The sequence below is a fragment of the Octodon degus genome, unplaced genomic scaffold (assembly GCF_000260255.1).
Source record: "Octodon degus isolate 3935 unplaced genomic scaffold, OctDeg1.0 scaffold00012, whole genome shotgun sequence".
NCBI lineage: Eukaryota > Metazoa > Chordata > Mammalia > Rodentia > Octodontidae > Octodon > Octodon degus.
The window spans coordinates 27,238,965-27,261,710 of NW_004524588.1; the positions used below are offsets into that span (position 1 = coordinate 27,238,965).

The 22,746-nt window shown below is 40.0% G+C and overlaps 1 protein-coding gene across 3 annotated transcripts in view; it reads right to left on the reverse strand.

Annotated features, from left to right (window-relative positions):
• Positions 1–22,746, reverse strand: part of Cep57 (centrosomal protein 57) — a 28,470-nt gene that overhangs the window by 4,943 nt on the left and 781 nt on the right. For 2 of the 3 annotated variants that reach the window (XM_004626159.2, XM_023709515.1), the window contains exons 2-8: positions 16,841–16,997; positions 10,034–10,213; positions 9,399–9,520; positions 6,719–6,835; positions 6,125–6,202; positions 2,789–2,896; positions 2,244–2,321 (exon numbers count right to left, since the gene is read on the reverse strand). In XM_004626159.2, coding sequence (XP_004626216.1) covers positions 2,244–2,321; positions 2,789–2,896; positions 6,125–6,202; positions 6,719–6,835; positions 9,399–9,520; positions 10,034–10,213; positions 16,841–16,997 — 840 coding nt within the window. The remainder of the gene's footprint in view (positions 1–2,243; positions 2,322–2,788; positions 2,897–6,124; positions 6,203–6,718; positions 6,836–9,398; positions 9,521–10,033; positions 10,214–16,840; positions 16,998–22,746) is intronic. The other variant, XM_023709516.1, reaches the window with a different exon arrangement.

Here is a 22,746-nt window from a genome sequence, read left to right on the forward strand (position 1 = left end):
TTGAATTCTGTCATCAAAGAACTTTTTATTTTCTTTTTTGCTCCGAATGCCCTCAGGGGTGGTTTGGCTGGCTGAAATGTTGTGGGGATCGAACTACAGCAACCTGAGGCTGACAGCTTTGTGTAAGCAGCCACTTAAAGGACTGAGCTAGGGCCAGGCCCCCCAAAGAACTTATTTAAAAATGTACATCCCCAGGCAGTTCCCCAAACTCAGTATGAGATCAGGGTGGGGAATTTTTATTTTGAAGCCCTCTAATGAGGTCTCACCGTCCAACTGGGAAGCCACTGTGCCCAAGAGAAGAGATGCTTTGCTTACTTTCTGCTGTCAACAAACTAAATGCAGCAGCACCTAAGAATAACTTTACCCCGTAAGCATGTTGGCTATAGTCCAGGCATGCCAGGTCAGTCCAATACCTGACAATCCATGTAACCACTTCTGCTGGGAACTATGTGCTCACCACCCTAATTGCCCATATGTGTACTTTCAATATGCAGTTTTTAAATTTTATGCTTCCTGTTATTTTTGTTTATATTTAATAATTTTATGTCTGTTGAATCTAGCAATGAGAGCACAAGTTAAGAATCTTTCTCTTTCGATCTGACCTGTTCAACCTTTATTACTGACTTCAATGAGAATTATTAAAGACAAATTTGAGGAAAAGAAGTATAGGAAGAATGAGATTATGAAGTGGGACAGGGTGACTCTATGCCCATAAAGTCTTCATCTGATCAAGTCCCCAGAAAATCTCTCCATGCACAGGACTCAACAGGGCTGACACCACGCTCCCAGAAGCACCTCTTCCCTCAGCTGACTGCGGAATCACGGGTGAGATCGTGTACCCTCCCATGTCTGTGCCTTAGGCCGATTGGCAGACAGCTTAGAACATGGCAGTCTATTCTGTGTCATGCTACGACTCAATGGAAGAAGGAAAAGCGTGCAAAGTGGCGAACACAAAGACCACATTGGATGAACAGCTGCAGAACACAAAAGTAATTTGTAAACTAGAATAGGATGAAGTGAGAAAAAGCTATCCTCAAACATTTGTAAATTTTCTGGTAGTTAAGGGTTAAGTTTTCTTATATGGATGCTTCAAATGGAAAAAGAAGCCAACATGTAGAATTTATTGTAACAGATTTCAATTCACTTCGTGAAAGAACTCGAAAATTTAAAAAAAAATCTAGAATTAAACAGGCCTGCTGTGGGGTCAGGATGTCATAGTAGTAGTGTTCAAACACAAAGTAGACTACTACCTTTGGTCTGAGTGTTTCTAGAATAAAAATACTGGAGATGGACTAATGAGATCCTAAGTTAACCAAATGCCAAACTGGAACTAGGAAACATTTAAAGCACTTTTTTGGCCCCAACCCCAGATCATTCTCATGAAGCAGCTTTCTGGTAGCACTTTATAGTGATTCTGACACAGCAAGCCAGTCCATGGAAGATTCAAGGGTTCTCTGGCAAAGCGAACAGTGTGTGGTAAGAGATGGAAGCAGCAGCCTAAGTGAAATGCCACACAAGCCAATGCGAGATCATACCCAAGGCAAAGGACAGCAACGACAAACATCTGTACCTCACATGCTGGCAAATAATAGCAGAAGAGCTAGAAAACTGTTCATTCCCCAAGCTACCTCCGAGCGCTTATTTATTCTGAGGTGGGGTCTCACTGTGGTTCAGAATGGCCTCAATCTCACAATCCTCCTCCTGAGTGTTGGGATTACCAACCTTATCACCACACCCAACTTGCCCCATTGAGGGTTCACTGCGGGTTGTAAGTCAAAAAATAGGTAAAAGTCTAAAGAATATTCAATACCCAACCTATTACAATTGACAATCTAGTTAAGCATTTAAGACACTTGCACATCAAACAATTCATTAAAGTAGAATGAACTGTTTGAATACCTAGAAACTGCACAGTACTTGTGGATAGTTTACAAAGCTATCTCTCCATTTAAGCACTAAAGGACACAAAGATCAGAGTCTGTGTACTGTGACTTCTCAGTGAATTACTATTGCCTGGTTTGGGCCACATAGGTGATACTTTTCATATGCAAATATAAATCAATAGGCTGATCTGCTCTGAAGCATCTTCCTCATCTCCTCCCATAACACCTGTCTCCACTGCATTTTTATTCTTACATTAGGGAGTAAATATTTCTGTCATTCACAAGCAAAGAAACACATGTAGATATAATTCAAATACATTACTTCCATCATACCTAAACCACCCAGCTTGACCAACTCACCTTCCCAGCCACAAACGGCATGTCACGTAAGCACAACCTGCAGTGAGGCTGTGCGCCCAGATAGTTCCTAGGTCCTTTCTGAACAGAAAGAAAAATAATATTTTATATACATGATAAAAAAGATGACAACATAAAATTATTATGAGACTGAGATTACTACAGATCTACTACTTGCTTAATCTGTACTGATATAATGGTCTTGAGCAAATTCCTAATAATACATCTTTATGTATCCTTTCCTAGGAAAGACCAGAAAAATTTTGAACAAAGTAATAGTTATACTGTAGTACTAAAACAGTACAAAGTTATATAAAGCACTGAAAAATGAAGGATCATTAATACAACACTGAGGAAGACTAATGATTTGCACATTACTCTGCAGTTCCAAAAGTTCGTATATATTGTCATTAGTAGGGTAAAAAAGCAGTGTATTTTATTCATCCTTCACTTGGTGAGTGAAGACACAGAATGAGAAATCCACCTGTTAGTGGATGAGTATTTTTACACAATGTTCCAGTTAGCACTTTGCCAAACTTTTTGCATACCTTTTCTGATGGTTTTGACTTCTTTTTTTTAATTTTTCTTGCAATAGGAGTACATGAAGTTGTTTTATCTTCAAAGATAAGTCTCTTTGTTTCTAAATCAGTCTGCAACTAGGAAAAACAGGACAGTCTATATAATGCTATAGAAATAAAAGCTATTAAAATTTGAGATCTACAATGTAAAAGCTTATGAAATCTAAACAGTACCTAACTAGAAAATAAGTAATACATTTATAACTGTAGAACCACTATTTCAACTTGTCAAATATTTTATAACACCAATCTCATCTTTTCTTGAACTTCTGTATTAACCATGTCCTTAATTCTGGAACCCAAATTTTAATTATCTGTAGTTGCTCCACAACTTCTATTTTAGTGAGTTAAATGCCATGTATGTAAGCTGATCATTTAATATTTTCCCTTTTCAAAACCAGTGTCTACCACAGTGCCACATACACAAAGCAATTGGAGCACAAAATACACAACTTTTAAAAACCATTCTAATAGTACTTACAAGGAAGAGGAACTGGAAACTTGTGTGCAAAGGCACCAGAGTCTATCTGAGTAAATATCAAGTCTTTTTCTCAAGAACCTAACATAATGAATGATACCTTATCTTTATGGCATAAATTCCATAAGCAATTAGCAAGTGCTTCAAAAAATGGCATGTTTTCATAAACCAACTTTCAACATTCTTCAAAATACAAATGAAAAACCTGACCTATAAAAATGGTTCTTTTAAATTTGCTATATCCAAATTGTCTGACATTTCAGAAAAAGTTCCAATTGTCAGGCTCCTCTCTAACATATAATGATTTTAAAGCTCCCACGTTGGAGATATTTATATTTTTCTAAGTACTTTAACAAGTTCCCCAGGAAATATGACAGAGCTAGTGCAACAATGAGAATCAATGGATTAAGCAAAACAACGTTGAAATCATGTGGTATTTTCCACAATGATTGTAGTTTTGGGAAGCAAAATATATTTACAGACACAGGAATGCAAGGATCTCCACCTCAGGAGCACCTATATGCTTTTCTGTAACAATTCTTTTACATACATCAAACATAAAGCTCAATGAGTAAGCAATTACTACTCTGGAAGACTTACGATGACAATGAGTGTGAGCAGTAAACAAAAGATGGTCTTATAATACAACTTCCACCTAGTTCTTCCTACAGCTGTTTTATACTTCTGAGCCAGAGTATTACCATTCTAAAATATTTTTCTATTATTAATCTCAGTTGATCTCTCAACACAGTAATGAAGGTCACTTTACCAATGGCAAAATCTAGGCTCTGAATGGGTAAGGTCCCTGCTCACAGTTGTACTCTACAGTTAGCAGACTTGAAACCACACAGCCGGAGCCATTGTTCTTCCACCGTGTTCACTGTCAGAATTTAAAGCTCTTACTCAGACTATCATCAAGTTATTCAGTCCCTACTTCTTGGCCACTGAATGAAAAAATACAAGTACCATACATTAACTTAAAATTCATAAAATACTTTTGTCCTGTTTTGTATTTCACGTATAATGAATTTAATAACACAAGGAAGCAGCCTCATCTAAAGTCAGAATGGGCAGAAAAGCTTTGCGGAAGGTCCAAAATAAACCTTCATGACTACATAGCCCAGTATGGTTTGTGTCCAGTTGTCCCCTCAAAGCCTCATGCAGTCATGGGGCGGACTTCTAGACTTTGTGATGAGCTCATGATCCACTGGGATTATGGTTTGAGTGCTATCCCTGGCCTGGGGCAGACAGCCTGCATGCTACGTAAGGGAGACGGACTTGCTCTCTTGCTCTTTGCCACCATCATGCTCTTTGCTATGTGCCACTCTGCCTTGGAGCCAGCTGAGTATGGACTGAAACTCTACTGGAAGGGTGATAAGCCTTTCCTTCCTTCATTTTGGATGTCGGTTATTTTGTCCCAGCAACAAGAGTAACCGAGACAACCCCAAAGTCATCTACAAACTAATTAGAAGGTAAATATAGATGGAAGTATCAAGTTCGATAGAAAAATATATTGGTCTCTTTCCTGTCACCAGGACAAAATATCTGACACCCTCAAACTAGAGAACAAGTTTTTTTTTTTTTTTTTTTTGGTGAAACTGGGGATTGAACTCAGGCTCCTTATTCTACAAAACCACCTCCCTGGCCCCAAGGGGTTTATTTTGGCTATTTTCAGAAGATTCATGCTTGGTTGACTCCAAGGCACAAAAGGCAGAGCAGAGGAGCACAGCAGAGGAACACTGCTCAAGCCAGGCCAGGAAGCAGAACAAAGGGAAGAGCTCTGGGCAGAGACTTGCTTCCAGGGCAGCCCCAGCGATCGGCCTCCAGACAGGGCCCCTGGCCGACAGCACACCCAACTGTGCGACACATGAAGATTCTTGTGCTGAGCACAGCACCATGTTCCAACGACAGATCTACCCCAGAACAGAGACCCTCCTAAGCCAGGGAATTCAAGGGAGCACTAGAAGAGATAAGGCTGCACTTACGCTGCGGTGAGCACATTTATGACTTGAGCACAGGACAGCATACATTTCATCAATGACTCCACTAAGGAGCCTCCGCTCCTGTTTTGCAATCTGGACTTGCCTCTAACATGAATGAGAAAAGACCTGCACAAGTCATAAGGATGCTGGAAAGAGGGAGATACCTGCGCAAACAACTTCAGAAAATCTTCCTTTAAAAACAAAAACTTAATGAGTCTCCAAGATTAGCAAAATTCTGCCTTCTAAAAATGCAGATTGAGTGGTACATTTTTCAATTCAATTCAATTCAATTCAATGTTTTTATGAACCTATTCAGCCTCAACTTTCCTAATTGCTGGCCACTGCATTAGATAAAAGCCAAAAGCAGGACAGCAGAGCTCATTTCCCAGGCCCTGTGCTTCTGTCAGCTGGTTTAGGCCACCAGCTACTAGCGACTATTCGAGCAACGAGGGTGAATGTTTTAGAACCTTCAAAGATATTGTCAACTGCAGCACACACACGACAGGCTCACCACCACTGCACAAGAACCACCAGTGCCTCAGTTCTTGTCCTTGTGCCTGGATGGTGCTAAGAAATGAAGCCTTCTTTTGAGGCAGCACTGGGCATCAATGACAGCTTTGTGCTTGGCATGCAGGAGCACAAGGTCCTCAGTTTAAAGGACACTTTTAGGAACTGTTCAAACTTTTACTTGTGAAAGTACATGTGCATAAATTTGTACATTAAATTACTTTATACAGTAGGTAATTCTAAAGTGCAAATAATCAAATGATCTTCAAATATAATTGGTTTTTTTTATACCCAGAGTAGTAAAAAATGAGGAACCTACTTGCTGGTACTTCAGCTTACCTCATCTGCCTTTGCTTGCATACGTTTCCTTTCCTGTTCTTCTTCATGCAGTTTTGCTTCCAATTCTTGCATTTTTTTCTAGAGATAAAAATATCAGAAAGGATGAACGAGAAGTGTCAGTTAGTGTAACAACAAAGGAACCTGTTGTATTTTTAAACAGGGTGAATCTGGGCTTCTTAAATCTATCTGGTCATGCCTCTGGGCCTAAGCCCACAAACGACACTTTCCTCTGTGATCAGTAACAGCCACTGAGGATGTTTACCTCTTATGCTAAGGTAAATCTGCAATCAGCGGTACTAAGTGCTTCGCAAGTGCTAGAGTTCAAACTATGATTAATTCTAATAACAACTTAAAACAAGTAATGCAAGCTTCAAGAATACTCAGAACCATTTTATTTTCAAAAAATAACTCCCTTACGACCCCTAAGACTATAAAATGTGAAAATCCTTCAAATTCTTTGCATTTTAAAAGTTTCTATGTATGTTCCTTTTATTAGATTGACTTTACTGCTATAAATATTCAGGGATGCAAAATTGATTTCAAAAACTGCACATCACATCACTCTGCACTAACGCGTGAAGGACACATACTGACCTCGGCGAGGGCCTGCATCGTGGTAAGCTTGTTATACTCTTGCTCAAGGAGGTCCAGCTTTACAAGCTGACTCTGAACATGTGTTTGATCATGCTGCCGTTCTCTTTCTAGGGTCACCTAGGAGACAAGATGGCACAGTAATTTAACACTCAAAACTTTGAAGTTACTATAAATGCATGTTTCTTAGGCTTCCCTATATTACTTACCTGGCCTTTCAAAGAACTGCTGTAATAGGGAAAGGAGCTCTAGATTATGAATTACAACCACAAGGGCGTTAATACATGATAGGTTTAATGGATACTGTCTTTACTGTATACTGTGTTTGACACAACTTGACCTCATATGGTAAGAGTCTCTTGGTGCCCTGGAATAGCAGCAAGCCATTGGACATAAAGGCTTTATAAGCACAGAAATATTTTCAGTTAGTCTGGTCCTTTAAGATAGTTATTTCCAGGCTGGCCAACTAGCTCAGTGGATAGGAGCTGGGAGTTCGGAAGTCGATCACCGGGCCTGCCATGTGGAGCCTGCTGAGAAGAGAATTGCGACTGGGCATGGTGGTGCACGCCTGTAATCCCAGCTCTTGGGAGTCTGTAAACAGGCGCATTACCACGCGTCCGATCTAGCAGTGAGACCCTAAACACCCTGTAGACCCTTCCCTAAAATAAAAAAATAAAAAATAAATAAAGAAAATACTTACTTCCCGACTGTAGTGTTTTGTGTTTATCTGTTATACAAGCTGTTCTTTAAAAGACAGGGTCCTCTGTGAGCAGGCTGGCCTGTACTTCTCTTGACAGCTTAGCAATGGCCTTGGACTCTGACTTCTCCTACCTCACTCTCCAGTGTTCGCATAAGCATGTGCCTGCATGCCTGCAACATTTTTATTTCTGTTTCTTCAAATTTAGGGCAAACAATTTAAAAGTCTACCTTTTGTACACACTCAGACTGGCAGTCATAGGAAAAACATAAAAACAGACTAAAAAGTGGAAAAATACATTAAGATCTAAAAGAAAAAGCCAAAACACTAAGTATCTGAACTTCTAAATATAGTATCTTCATATGTGCCTACAGTACTAATCAATACTAAAAGAACCTTCAATGAGAAAATAATACTAAATGATAATTTTATCATAAGTCAGTGTAAGCTCCCAATTCCTCTCTATTCACTCCAGTGCAGGCACAGTGTGTGAAGCATGTGCGAACTTGTTCCAAGTGTTGGTGCCGCTCCTATTAAACTACCATACTAAACATACTAATTAAATCTTACTGATGAACCAAGGAGTACAATCCAGACATCTACTATCTTCATCCAATAGCTGTTTACTACATGTATTAGTCAAGGTATTTTACAATTGTCTCAAAAAACTGATGCTTCTTTGCTTATTGACCCATTCAAGAAATGTGACAAAATACAGCAATAATTATACAGAAAATTTGAAAGCAATAAACCAAATTTCATTATTCAAAAAAGGTAACAGAACCAAAAGCAAACGGAGGGGTGCTAAAGTCAAACATTACATGAGGCACTACTGAATATTTCATATGTAAGATGTACAGGAAGACAAATAAGATCTCAGGCAACATATCAGCTACAACAAGGAAAGAATACCAAGGATGATAGCACATAAATGTGGACTAAAACCAGTGAAAACCACCATGCATCAGCGAACAAAAATTCACACCTGCCTTACAAGTCTGAGTACACAATTTATGATGTATGAAACTTTCAACATGAAACAAAATGATTAACTTTGAAAACAATTTTTTTTAGATAGCTCATAGTGCTGACAGAGGTAAAAGAATGAAAGAATATACTGAAATAAAAACGTGGGTGGAAAAAGACCCAATTAAACAAAAATGTGGTCACTGTAATTAAACTCAATGGCATAGTGAAGAGACAGACAAAGTGTTTATTGTTTATAGACATTTCTTCATAGACAACATGCTGTATGATTGTTCAGGTATTTAAGTGTGATCTCTTCAACTAGAACTGAAAGATAACTGAGCTTAGAAAGCATCAGTAGCACCTCTCTTATACAGCAGGGTACCTACGATGTTAAGCATATCAATTTTTGCATAAAGTTAAGATGTCCAGAATTATAGCTTATGGTGAATTTAAATTCTACAGTTACAGTAGGAAAAGGATGCTTTAAAAACATACTGGAGACTAATGCTGCAAATGCCATTTTAGAAATGTACAAGTTACTTAAATACCAAGACCTCTGGTGTAACAACAGAAACATATTTAGTTAAAATAACAATTATAAGGGCTAGGGAGATAGCTCAGTAGAATAAGTGTCTGCCTGACAAGCACAGAGTCCTGAGTTCAATCCCCGGACTGCAAAAAAAAAAAGTATACATAGCTTTACAAAGAACTGTTAACATCTTTACTCTATCTCAAACCTTCAAAACAAATTAAAGAGGTACAGAGGCATATAATGACAACTTACATGTGTTTGATAATTCAGACTTAAGGATGTTAATTTTAAAATGCCTCATAACTACTTTTCCATTGAAATAAAATTCTACCAAATACCCTAACGAAGAGCTAACTCCACAAAGGAGCCCAAGGACGCCTAGCCCTGGGGTACTGGAGTAGCAGTAGGCCCTTGGAGAGGAGAAGGGTCTTTACTTCAGTAAGCAGTCTCAGAGAGCTGCTGGGTGCCGGCCTGCGAGTCCATACCTGCTTCTCTAAGACAGAAGCTCTCTCCATCTCTGCGTGCTTGATCATATTCCGCATGTACTCCACTTGTTTTTCTAAAAGATTACATTTATTTTCTGCAGCAAGCAACTGAGATGTTAGTTCTAGAATGGATACATGAAGAAAAGCAGAAATCAGTTCACCCACAGAATAGTTTTTACATTTATTTTCTGCATTTTCATTTATGTATTTGGTACAGGTTCTCACTATGCAGCTCAGACTCGTAGCCATCCTATCTCAGCCTCCCGGGTGCTGAAATTACAGGCATGTGCCGCCACGCCCGTACTCGGTCGCTGGCTCAGTGCATCCTGGGATTGAACCCTGGTCCCTGCGCTTGCCAAAGCAGCAGCACTATCTTGCTGGCCCTTCAGTTTTAATGACAAATTCAATTTAAAATACACACAATGTAAACAGTATATTCCAGTAGTGCTGGAAGCCTTTTTAAATCACCTAAATCATTCCCTTTCTACATAATAGAACATACCACACAGCCAGTAAATGTAGCTTGCTCCTTAAACTACACCTGAGCATAATACAAGTTTGTAATGCCTGATGATAGTTTCTGAATAATTTTCCAGTTCATATTTTGATAGAATTTTGCTCATAATTAAACAAACCTTGATTATGCTTTGATTCTTCATTCTTTGAATTCTCCCTTTCTTGTATCTGTTCATCTAGCACTTTTTTATATTCAATTGTTTCTCTAGACAAAGTTTTCACACTTTCTTCTGCCTGAATCCTCTCAAGTTCCAAGCGCCGAATCTTATCTTGAAGATTCTTCAGAGCAGAAAATATGGCTGCCAAATACATAATAGGTACTGTAAGATAACAACATGTACAGAAAATTCACTGAAAAACTAAAATTGATGTGTAGGTACAGTGAAAGATCGTTCTTTGGAACACTAACTTTTATTTACATATAGACTTTAATAACTGCATAATCAAACACGGAAAGAACTTTAATATTTTTCATTATTTAGAAAAAAAAGCAGTCTCTATCCTATCCCTTGAAAGGTTATAATTCTAGAATACATATTTATTAAAAAAAAAAAATGTAGGAGACACAAAACACACTAAAGAAAGCCACCAATAACCCTGTATGACCCAGAGACAATGGTTGTCATCTTGGCTCTTTAGATCTTTTCATAAATGTGCAAACTAAAAAAAAAAGTATGTAGGTTTTGTTTATTTCAGCATTATTAAACAAGAATCACATAATCATACAGTTTTAAAAATTATTTCCTAATAACTAAAAATTTGAAAATAAATGGTCAGATGATTAAACCATTTTATTTTAAACATCCCTGAAACAGTACTTCCAAGTTGCATCCATTTATACTTTCATTAGAAGTACCTATCTTTGTGAACACAGACTACTAGTTACAAGAATCTCTTGTCATTCTGAAAAGATGCTACTTCTAGTTGTTTGGTACTTCTGTTAAAGTGTCAACTATCAAAAAGCAACTTTAAGGGCCAGCTAAATAGCTCAGCAGAGGCCAGGGGTGATCCCCAGGCCTGCTGTGCTGGCCCCGCCCCTGGGGCACACTGAGACAGCGATTGAGACTAGGTGTGGTGGTGCACACCTGTAATCCCAGCTCTTGGGAGGCTGTAAACAGGCGGATCACTTGAGTCCCAGTGAGACCCTGAACATGCTGTAGACCCTTCCTTTTCAAATATGCAAACAAAAAAAAGCAACTTTATAATGAAGAAAAACTTCAATTTATCATAAACCTAATTCACTTATGTATCAATATATATATAATAATCTATACACATTTCCAAAAATGTTTTAGAACTTTCTGTTGTTTTAGTAATATTATGCAAGTATTTTTATCAAAACTTCAGTAACATCAATTTTGCCACAAAGTCCATATTATATAAATTCTAAAACATTTTAAACTACTTTTTAATCAATTATTCAGAACCATTCTCCTTAAATACAAATTTAAATGAAATTTCATGCAAACTATATAGGAGGAGGTGCCATCAAAAATTCTAAGAAACTAGTTTTCTTATTCTTCGCAAGACATGTTTTTCTACTTATTGATAAAATTTATTCATTCAATGATTTTCTTAATGCTGGAAATATGACAAGTCCCATGTTTGATACTGATACATTTTATAACATAGTCATCTTACTCTGGTATGCAATGACATACAAGCTAACTGGAAAGAATGCATACATGAAATACATATACACATACCTAGGAACCTGCAAAATCAACCAAAAAAAAAAAAAAAAAGAAACAACAACATGAGAACAGAACAGCTGCCTAGAGTAAGATTAATGTTCTTTCACATCTATCCGATTTAACCATATCTAAACCTCTGGGACAGATGCATTTTTTTAATTTTTTTTATTTATTTTTATTTTTTTAAGTTTTACTATGTAGATATGGCACATAGCTCTGGAACTGTTCTCTTGGTTTATACACAGCTTCTTCTGGGAATTCCTCCTTGTAATATCGTAACTAAAACTTGAATGATTCTTTTTTAACCTTTTCACAAATCTGACTATTTGACACAAAAAAGACATACAAATAAAGCCCCAAATGGCTGTCTTGATCAAAATGTATTCAACAGCCATGTTTCCTACCCTGTGTGAGTGAGAGAGCTGGTCAGAAGCGACAGAGAATGCAACTAGTTAAAAGCAGAAAATAATCAGAAAGCACTGGCTACCGTGAATCTCTGGTCCCAAGGACTAAAAACTGTATGTATACCTGTCCTTCCCTTCTTGGCTGTTCAATCTTCCCGTGGAGGTCTGTAAATGAGGAAAACACTTCCTCAACAAAGCTAGTGCACTTGGGACCTTTCTATCACAGTTGACTAAACTTTCAGAAACTGTACCTTGTTTTCCAAGCTTAAAAAAAATGAGAAATAGATAATAATTTTATTCTACCAATAGAAAACATTTATTTCACCCCTTTATTTATTAATTTTTTTTGGGGGGGATGTCTCAAGGAAGGGTCTACAAGATGTTCAGGGTCTCACTACTAGACGGGACTAGCCTGTTTACAGCCTCGTAACAGCTGGGATTACATGCCACCACGCCCAGTCTCAAGCGCCCTGGCAACAGGCCTAAGGATTAAACCCCTGGTCCCTGCTTGTATTTCTAACAAACTTGTCTATTTTAAGATGAACAGTCCGGGTGATCAAGTAATGGATTTTACACCTTTACCTCCCCAAAATGGTATGTAAGCTATTCCATTTGCTTCCTGTCTATTGCCTTCTCTTCTATGAGGTTAGAACCACTGCGCCATATATATATATATATATATATATATATATATATATATATATATATATTTCTATTGCTTACAAAAAAACTGTAGAATGACATATATTCCTGGTGAAAATGAACAAGAACAATTCAAAGATTTTAAATTTGTACACTGGAAAGAGAAAATGTATTTGTAGAAAAAGAAACAAACTCCTAAATATTTGCTGAAAGAGGAAAAAAAAGTGTAAAATATAAAACCATGACCATTTCTCTTCCTGAATACTCTGAGCACACACTATATGCAACCTTGTCTCCTCCATATTATGCACAGTATTTGTGAACACATCTATTCAGGGTACAATACATTTGGTTAGTAACATGTGAGAATACAAACACAAGAAAACTACAGAAATGAAAGAATATGCTGGCTGGGGAGGGCTCCGTAGCTTCCCTGGCAAGCACAAGGGCCTGAGTTCAATCCCCAGTTCCACCAAAAAAAAAAAAGAAAGAAAGAAAGAATATGCTGTTTTCCTTAAGTAACACAGTGGTGCCATGGTACTTGTCATTAATTATTCTGGGAAGGCAAAAATACCAAAAATGATGAGCAACGAATTGCTCTGGCTGGAAAGACAGTGCGTCACTGAACAATGCACCCCAACAACCTGTAGCTTGCATGTGAAGTACGAAAAAGACAGATGAGAACAGGGACAGCAAGCACCAAAAAAGCAATTCCCACAAAAACTAATGCACTGCAAATATGTACCATAGCAACAACAACAACAAAAATTTTCTTAAAAGTATCTGTACCAAGGTCTAACGGTACTCAACTTTCTCTGGAACATGAGTTCCTGGTCAGAAGGAAACAATATGATGTAAACTTCAATCTAACAAAACATAGAGATAAGGGGCTAAGGTGGAGTTAACAGTCAAAATGTCTCTGCCAGCAAGGAGCTATCATGCAGATTCCAGAACAGAAGTAAAAGTATTTACAAGAACAAAGCAGCGTTCTGGGTGTTCTCATTGCTTATTACTGTGATTTTCAAAGTGGGAGGGACAGGCCCAGAGCGGGCCGCATTCCTGAGACAACTCCCAGGCTCTATTGAGCTCAATATGTTCCCAATACTAACTAGCAAGGCTCTTTGGCTCTTTTTGTTGTAGACAACTGAAATGACATACAAGTGCCTTTTATTAGTGTGTAACAAAATGGGATATACCAAAGGACAACAGCACCCATTAAGAACTTGCACAGATGTTCCAATAGTGATCTTGAACCAAAACCATTTCCTTCACAGAATGTAATTTTATTACAAAGCACTTCTGATAAACCAAGCATATTGCGCTGGAAGTCTTTTTTCCCAAAAATGGAAAAAGCAAGCCTGTTAAAGATCCTATAGTACATGCTGCGAGTGAGGGCCAAACCTATCTCTGGCAGTTTTGAGAGGGCTGGGGATGGCAGCCAGGTGTGGCTGTTGACAAGAGCAGACAGGGCACCTCACCAGCCCACAGGATACACGAGGTGGTGATGGGTGCACAGAACAACAGACACTGAAAGCCTCTGGATGACGTGTCACTGACAGGTCCCACTCAGCGGGAAAGGCAGGGCAGACCTAGCACTCCAATAGCCTGTAAAATGGGTGTAAAAACACAACAGGCGCCAGCTACTCACTGGTTCTCTCCACACCTTGTGGATCTCAACACTACATGTCCTGGAAAGAAGCTTTACCCTTTAGACACCTCAGGGCTGAGGAATATTTTTGGACTAATTTTTTGTCTCTACTTTGGCACTTTTCCCCCTTCTTTTTCTTGTTTTGTCCTATTTTACCTGGTTTTGGTTTTTTTCCCCATGAGTAAGACAAACTTTATAGGAAACTGAAAATTGAGAAGACTGAGATATTTCCTGGTAAAACATACATAGAACACGTAATTGAGTATTTATGAATTGAGGTTATTTTAAGTTCCTATAACGACATATATTTATTCTAATCCCCTCCTACCTTCTCTTAGACATCTCTGCATTTGCCAGAAATCTCCCCCTTGTCTCCTATCTGTATCTCTTATTGGGTTCTTTGTATTTTGCCTTCATCAAGTGAGAGCTCCAGAGCTGGGGAGATAGCATGGTGGTCGGTACCACATGCCCGGCCCAGCCTGCCCTGCCACAGGCACACTGTGCTGGCCACGAAAACAAGCATGGCAGTGTACTCCTGTAATGCCAGCGCTGGGGAGGCTGAGACAGGAGGATCTAAGCTGTGTAGGGAGATCCTGCACCAAATACATAAGTAAAATAAAAGATTACAAAAAAAAAAAAAAAAAATCAAATGAGAGTGCCTATAATGGTTTTTAAGCTTGGGTCTGATTTATTTCACTCAACATTTTCTTTTCCAGATTCATCAGTTTTTCTGCAAGCAGCTCAGACTGGCCCTTCCTGGGAGTACTCCATTGTGTATAGCTAGGAATGAGCGCAGAGGCAGAATGCCCCAGACCCTTCACTGAGGAGCACAGCCCCCTCTGCTAACTCTTCTAGTTTGAGACTTGAATGGCTCTAAGCACAGGACCCAGATGAGCTCAGTCAGACTTCTGACCTATTCACCACTGTGACACATGAAATATGTTACTTAAAGCTGCTTAATTTGTGGAGTTTTGTTGAGGCAACATGACAACTAATTTAAATGCTAAGTTTATTCCTAGCACAAAAAATGTTTCAAACTAGTCAGAGCAAAGAACATACGGGCAAGGAAGTAAAGGTTAGAGATGAAGTTATTAAGACAAATGGAAGTAAGTCGTGGGAAATCTAAGACACTGTGATGTGAGACACAGAAGGGAATTGAAACTGCTTAAAGACAGACAGAACAGACAATGACAAACAGCAGCAACATTAACTAGTGCCTTAGTTACTTTTTTGTTGCTGGAACCCAACATCTGACACCCAAACTCAGAGGAGGAAAGGTTTAGTTTGGTTCACAGTTTGGTAGAGGTAGCAGTCCAGTCAGCTGGCTCAAGGAAGGGAGGTAAGATAGATGAAAGTTCAAGGCATAGTAGGTATAGCTAAATACTTTAGAACATAACAGACAAGATAGCCCAAGGGTGCCAGAAGAACTAGCAGGATTCCAGCCTTTCCACTGAGAAGACAGCCCCCGGGCACCATGTTCCAGAATGGTGGTGACCCAGGGAAGTTGTTCCTCACGATTGGATTCACAGCACTCAGCAATCCAGACATTCAACCCCTACAGCCAAGACAAGGAAGCCTGGTTACTGCTCCAGCTGGCCGGAAACCTTGACATCATCCACTTTGCGCTGGTGTAAGGCAAAAGTTGTTGAGATTAGGAAGGCTTTCATGCAGAGTTTAGAAGGTGGTCCAACAAGCCAGGCAGTGAAGTTGAAGTTGCAGTGGAGACCTCTGAAGGCTAGAGGAGCCAGAAACATGGACTGTCTGCAGAAAGTCAGAAGGACTGAGCAAAGCTGGCCCAAGACAGAAGCCATGAGAGCTGCAACCACTGGCAGAGCTATAGGGGCAGAGCCACCCAAACCCTTTGGAGTTCATATCTTGTTGCAGATTGTCCTGGCTTCTACACAAGGAGCAGTAGGACTTAAATGTTGGCCCTGCCGGACTTTGGTCTTGTTTTGGTCTCATTCCTTCATTTCCCTACTTAGAATGAGAATGTCTGTCTTGGCCATGGACAGTTTCTCCTCTGCCATGCCACCCTGCCCTAGAACTAGAGGACTGTGGACTGAAATCTCTACAAACCATGCATTAAACTTTTTCCATTTTACCTTGTGCATGTCAGGTATTTTGTCCCAGCAACAAGGAAGTAACTAAGATAACAGGATGAGACCCACATAGCGGGTAGGGAGTATATCACAACATATTATTAGATGAGAATACATTATGACATATAGGTAACATTTGATGAGAACTAAAACAAACGAAAAAAGACAAAAACAATATCGTGTTGAAATTTTATAGAAGTAAAAACACATTCTTGGTTCCTGTTTGAAGTCAGATATGACACCTGGTACAGGTGATTCAAGATTGTTCAGTGGATGATAATGTTCCCCAATCAATATAAGGGACACAATAAAATCATTGTATTTTGAGGTTAGAAACAGAAGTGAGAAAAAGATATTCTAATTCCAAAGTTAGAATAAAATTAAAACTTTCAAAGAAATGAGTAAACAGATCATACTCGTTTTGTTAGGGTCTGTTTACCTCTGCTGTTGCTTTCTGGATAAGCAAATGTAGGCTTATTTGGGGAGCGACGGAGTTCACTATTAAGGAAAGGTTTATCAGTTGGATATAACACATATGGAGATGAAGAACGATGAACAATATTTCCATTAGATTTCGATGGTTCAGCTAAGACATTCTGAAAAATAAAAACATAAGCACTGTATTAATTTTCAAAAATGTAAACCACAAATATTCATGACGCATTTGGTCTATGTTTCTCTGATAAGGGACAATAAAGGGAATCTACTTGCTACATACTATAAAATTCATTATAATGAAGAAACATTTATACTGATAAAATATAACTCATGTTTCCTTTGACACAGTGTCACACTGACAGGCTTGACCTCAAATTCACAGTCTTTGTGCCTCAGCCTCCCAAGTGCTAGGATTGCAGGTGTAAGCTGCAACCCAGACCTCACTAGAAGTTTTAGAGAATTTGAGTTTCACAGGACGTTAAAGCAACATGCAACTCAAGACTTACACGACTACTTTAAAAACAGATAAAGAAGGAACCTGGAATCTACTCATTTTATGAAGAGTCTCTGATCCTAAAACTAGATTTCAATGTTAGAAACACCATAGGACATTATTTCCTCAGAAACCAATCTATCCTAAACAAAAAAACTACCAAACCACAGCAACTACATAAAAAAGATAAAAAATGTGATCAGCGAGGTTACTCTAATAATGCAAGCCTAGATGATCATTGCAAATTTTTTTTTTTTTTTTTTTTGGCGGCACCAGGGATTGAACTCAGGCCCTTGCTCTTGCCAGGGAAATGCTTATTTCACTGAGCCATCTCCCCGGCCCCCACTGCAATATTTTTAATGTAATCTATTGAAGTAAAAATCGGTATGATCACTAAGAAACATGAATGCACATCCAGTAACATTCAATATTCAGTAAAGGTCAATTTTCTTGTAACACTATGACAGTATTAAAAAAAAAAAAAAAAAAAAAAAAAAGGCAATAGCTCAACAGATTAAAGCACCTGCAAGCAGGTGCGGGGCTGGGAGTTCGATCACCGGGGCTGCAGTGCTGGGCCATCACTGAGACTGCAATTGAGATTGGGCGTGGTGGCGCACGCCTGTAATACCAGTTCTTGGGAGGCTGTAAACAGGCGGATCACTAACAGTCTAACCTAGTAGTGAGACCCTGAACACCCTGTAGACCCTTCCCTAAAATACATACATACACACACACTCTTTTTTTTTTTAAACTATTTATTTATTTATTTATTTAGTGTGTGGCCAGCTCAGCCCACCAGGGGGCGGGGCTGGCTGGTATGTGGTGCTGGGGGATTGAACCAGGGTCCCTGTGCTTTGCTTAGCTTAGCTTGTTCTAAGTAGGTGCTTTAGACCACTGAGCCATCTCACCAGCACACACACACTCTTAATGGTAATAATTTTAAACATTCCTTTTTTTTTTTTTTTGGTCTTTTTTTTTTCATTTAGATAGGGGATTTTTGTTTTTGTATAACTTATCTAATTAAAATATTCACCTTTGTAGTTACGAGAAAAAGGTAACATAGAAACTGTATTTATATCTTAGAACCAAAATACAAATGAAGAGCGGGACAACACCTTGCTCCTTCCCCTACCACCTCCAAAAAATAAAGAAAAGCCCCAAAGAACCTGCTTGTCAAACCGGGAATCATAAAGGGCTCATCTGTAATTTGGTGACTTTGTAGTGTAGCACAGAAACACTGCGCAAGGCTTCACAAATGAGACCCAAGGGTCCACATCACCTATGCTCCTCTGCAGCCCCTCCACTGAGCTGGTGAGCTCTCTAGAACTGGAGGTTAGCCCCACTCGCCTCACAAACAGCAGAAGTTCAGAGGGAGACAGAAGAGCTGGCTCCGAGCCAACAGGGTTCAGCAGAAATCTTTGTGTGTCCAAAGTGGAAACTGATGTTGGGATGGACAGATTTGTATCTTCTCTTCTTTTCCCACTTCAAGACTTCTAGTAAGGGGATTTAAATCATATGCAACTAAACCTTAAGTAGGAAAAACTGGTTCAACGGCCAAGAACTGGAGCCATCGCTAGGAGCCAGCCAGCCAGCCAGCCAGAAGAAGCTATTCCAGGCAGCAGGTGCCCATTTAGTTTCAGGCTTTCAATATTAGATCTGGGGTCTGGGCTACAGGATATGGGTAGAGCAAGCCACATCGAGAAAGAATGTGTCTCGGTTACATTTCCTTAGTTGCTGGGACAAAATACCCAACACCCCAAATTGAGGAAGGAAAAGTGTTTTTTTTTTTTTTTGGCGGGGGGAAGGTTTAATTTGGCTTAGTTTGTGGAGGTTTCGTCCATACTCAGCTGGCTCCAAGGCACAGTGGCACATGGCAGAGGGCAGCAGCTGATGGCAACAGAAAATAGCAGGAGCAAAAAGGGAAGAGCAGCAACTGAGGCAGTACTAGAGTACTAAGCAAGCCTCTCTCCCTTCCACACTGCATTCAGGCTACCTGCCCCATGGTGGGTGTAGTACTCATATCTATAATCCCCACAGCTCTTACACCCACATAACCCCAGCACTAGACCATGAAGCACAACCTCTAGAAGTCCACCCCATCACAGCATGAGGCTTTAGGGGGACAACTAGACACAAACCATGTTTTATCCAATTCAAAAATATTGCAAAATAAAGCACAGCAATACTTGTGTCCCAGTGCAATAGGCACCCTGCAAGCAACAGACAGAGGAATGCAGAGCCTGTGGTGTTTTGGGTTTTTCAAGCTTGGCGTAGTCAGGTCTCCAGGATGGGGACAACAGTGGCCTCCAGATTCTTCCCCTGAGGAGCATGCAGAGGTGCTCTTGGCCCAGTTCAGCAGGCCATCAACCCCACCAGCCACCTGTGCCCTTGAGTCTGCTCTGCAGGTCTCTACAGCAGCACACCTCAGAGCCATAGCATCTGTGTCCTAAAATGAAGAGGTGGGCAACTCCATGCTCACCTCCTAGCCTGCACACAAGAGTGACGACAAGAAATAGAAGATACTACAACTGAAAGGGGGACTAAACTACATAGGCTATAACTGTCTAAGCAAAAAACATTGAAGAACCTTCAATTAACTTTAATTGGAGACTGGCAAGGTTGCTGGGTAAAATCATGCCAAAATCACTAATTCTTATGGACTACTTAGAAAACTGAATTCAGGAAAATAAAACCATACAATAAAAGTAAAAACCAATAAAAATTAATAACCACAGGTTGGAAAATAATTGCCTTCTCCAAACTAAGCCAAAAGGAGTATTAGTAAGATATAATGGGTATCTACTTAGAAACAAACACAAAAACGGGACAAGAACACAGCAAAATACCCATACACACATGGAAATTAATATATTGATAAAATTATAAACCACTGGGGCAAGGATGTTTTCAAAGAGTAGTGTTTTGACAGTTTATTGTAAATAAATTGCACAGAATAAATTAATGCCAAGTAAACTAAGCATTTTAAGTTTTCAAATTTAGAAAGTCTGTAGAGAAAAATTTAGAATATGGTACTCAAGACCTTGGAGAGGAAAATTTTCTTAACTAATTGCAGAAAGGGAAAACTAACAATGTTAAAACTTACTATGCTAAAATTAGAAATCTTATTAATCAAAAAATAAAAAGACAAGCCACAGTTCATTTGAAATAATCATAATGGACTGAAAACTAACATCCAGAATACATCAATATATATAACTCATTCACAAAAGGCAATCCAAGTAAGAAACAGGCAACAGACATGAAGTCTTTCAAACAAACAAACAATAGTAAAGATCTAGAAAAAGGGTACATCCTCATCATTGATTAGGGGAACACCAATTAGAAAATGTACCAAAAAAGATTACAAGAGCCTTGCCTGTGCTTGTAATTGCCCTGCTTGTGCTTCTATGCAGCATTAATTTTCACCTATAGGGGAGCTGATAAACAGCAAACACCACCTGCTGTTATTGTAGGAAAGAACTCTAAAAACACAAACTGAAAACTTACTGCTCTCCATGTTCACATTTGAGATTTACAGTACACTGTAAGTTGGTTCCTAAAGACTTTTATGTATACACTTGTTCTAAAAATCCTTCTGTGATAAAAACATCACCATTTACTGTAACTAACTCCATGCTGGGTTTACCAATGTGGAATATACGAGTTGCTAATGTTCACAAAACTGAATCTAAATATTAAGTTCATGTAATAGTTTTAAGTCTCATGTATGACAACTGTTAACCTAATTAATTTTTAAATTCTACTTGAAATAGCAGGCTTATTTCTTCCTCTTTTTTTTTTAAAATCTGCCCTCTCTGCATTTTATTTATTTATATTTATTTATTTATTTTTTTTTTTTGACGGAACTGGGGATTGAACTCAGGTATTTCTTCTTTCTTTGAGGCAGGGTCTCACTACGTAGGGCAGGCTGGCCTTGAACTTGCCTGTGGAGCTCAGGTTGGCCTCGTACTCAAGAGATCCTCCAGCCTCAGCCAGTGCTGGGATTACCTGCAAGCCCCCACCCTTATCTAAGGAGAGCCATTTCTGACAGAAACAAAATAGCCAAAACATGGTCATTTTTGTTTTGAGAAACAGCAGCTTCCAACTTACACATTTCATGTATCACGTCAAGGTGATTAAGAAGATACCTTGTTTTGTAAGTTTCAGATATTCTTAGTGAACAAATAATATTTAGAATTCACTTACCGAATTTAGTGCACAAAAACCTGTATACTCTTTCTTCGTAAACACTGTCTGAGCTTTCTGTTGAAGCTACCATAAGACTAACGCCTGACTGCATCCCAGAGGCACAGCTCTCCTCAACTCCACACGAAGCATTCACTGCTAGGTCTCCAAGTGCTAAATTCTGAAAGCACAAAAACCCTCCTCCGGCAGTGTACTCACTGCATGTCCATCCACCCACTCAATACCTGTTCTGCAGTTCCTCCTTACGTCTTACTGCTGTTGACCTAATTCCTGCAGGAACCCCACCGGCTTCCATCAGTTACTTCTCTGTCTCCTCAGCTCTTTGCACACTTGTTGCCCTCCTTCCCCGGACACCCTGTAATACTTCTGGCTGCATCATCACAAGCACCTAACCTCGAACTGCAGCAAGCGCGACTTCCCAGGCGACTGCGCTCCCTTACTCTATCCTACTGCATCTCCTTGCTCACTCCGTTTTCACCTAGTTTCCAGGTAACAACCTCTTTATTTCCTTACTACTGCTACCTGCTACCTCAGCACAAGACCGCAAACGCTTGAGACACTCACTTTCTCCTCGCGGCAACTGTCACATCTTACAAGGGCAGTCCGACCCATCTTCCTGCTAGGAAACCTCTACCCAGCCAAGCCAAGCGCTGCTAACCGCCCGGATCACTTCAGGGGCAGCGGCAGCTGGAGCTGGCCAGCCCAGCAGAAGTTACTTAATAACGGGCGCTTGGCAGCGCCTGGCTGCCGCGGCCGCGGGGCAGGATTTCTACCCTATTCACGCAGGTGGCTTCGGAGCCCAACCGTCGGTGGACGACCAGCTCCAACTTCAGCTGTCATGCACGTATCTCTTCTCAGGGCGGCATTCTCCAGTTTGACACTCCAATATCACACGAGCCGGGGACTAAACGCACGGGGCCCCCTCGAGGAAGCAGTATTCACACAACCCTCCCCCGACACACACACCCCGCCGCCTCTCCAAAAGGCCACCTCAGCGCTGCGCGAAGCGCGGCTGCAGCCGCTGGAACCGGCAGTAATAGGAGTGACGGCAGAGGGCCCCGCAGGGGCAGACCGGCGAGTAAAATGCGCTCTGGAGCCCGCCGGCGACCCGGCGGCTGCCCAGTGAACCAGCGCGCCAAACACCTGGTCCCGGGGGGCCGCGTCCCTGGAGCCCAGAGCCGCGACCAGCCCGGGCCCGGGCTGGCAGC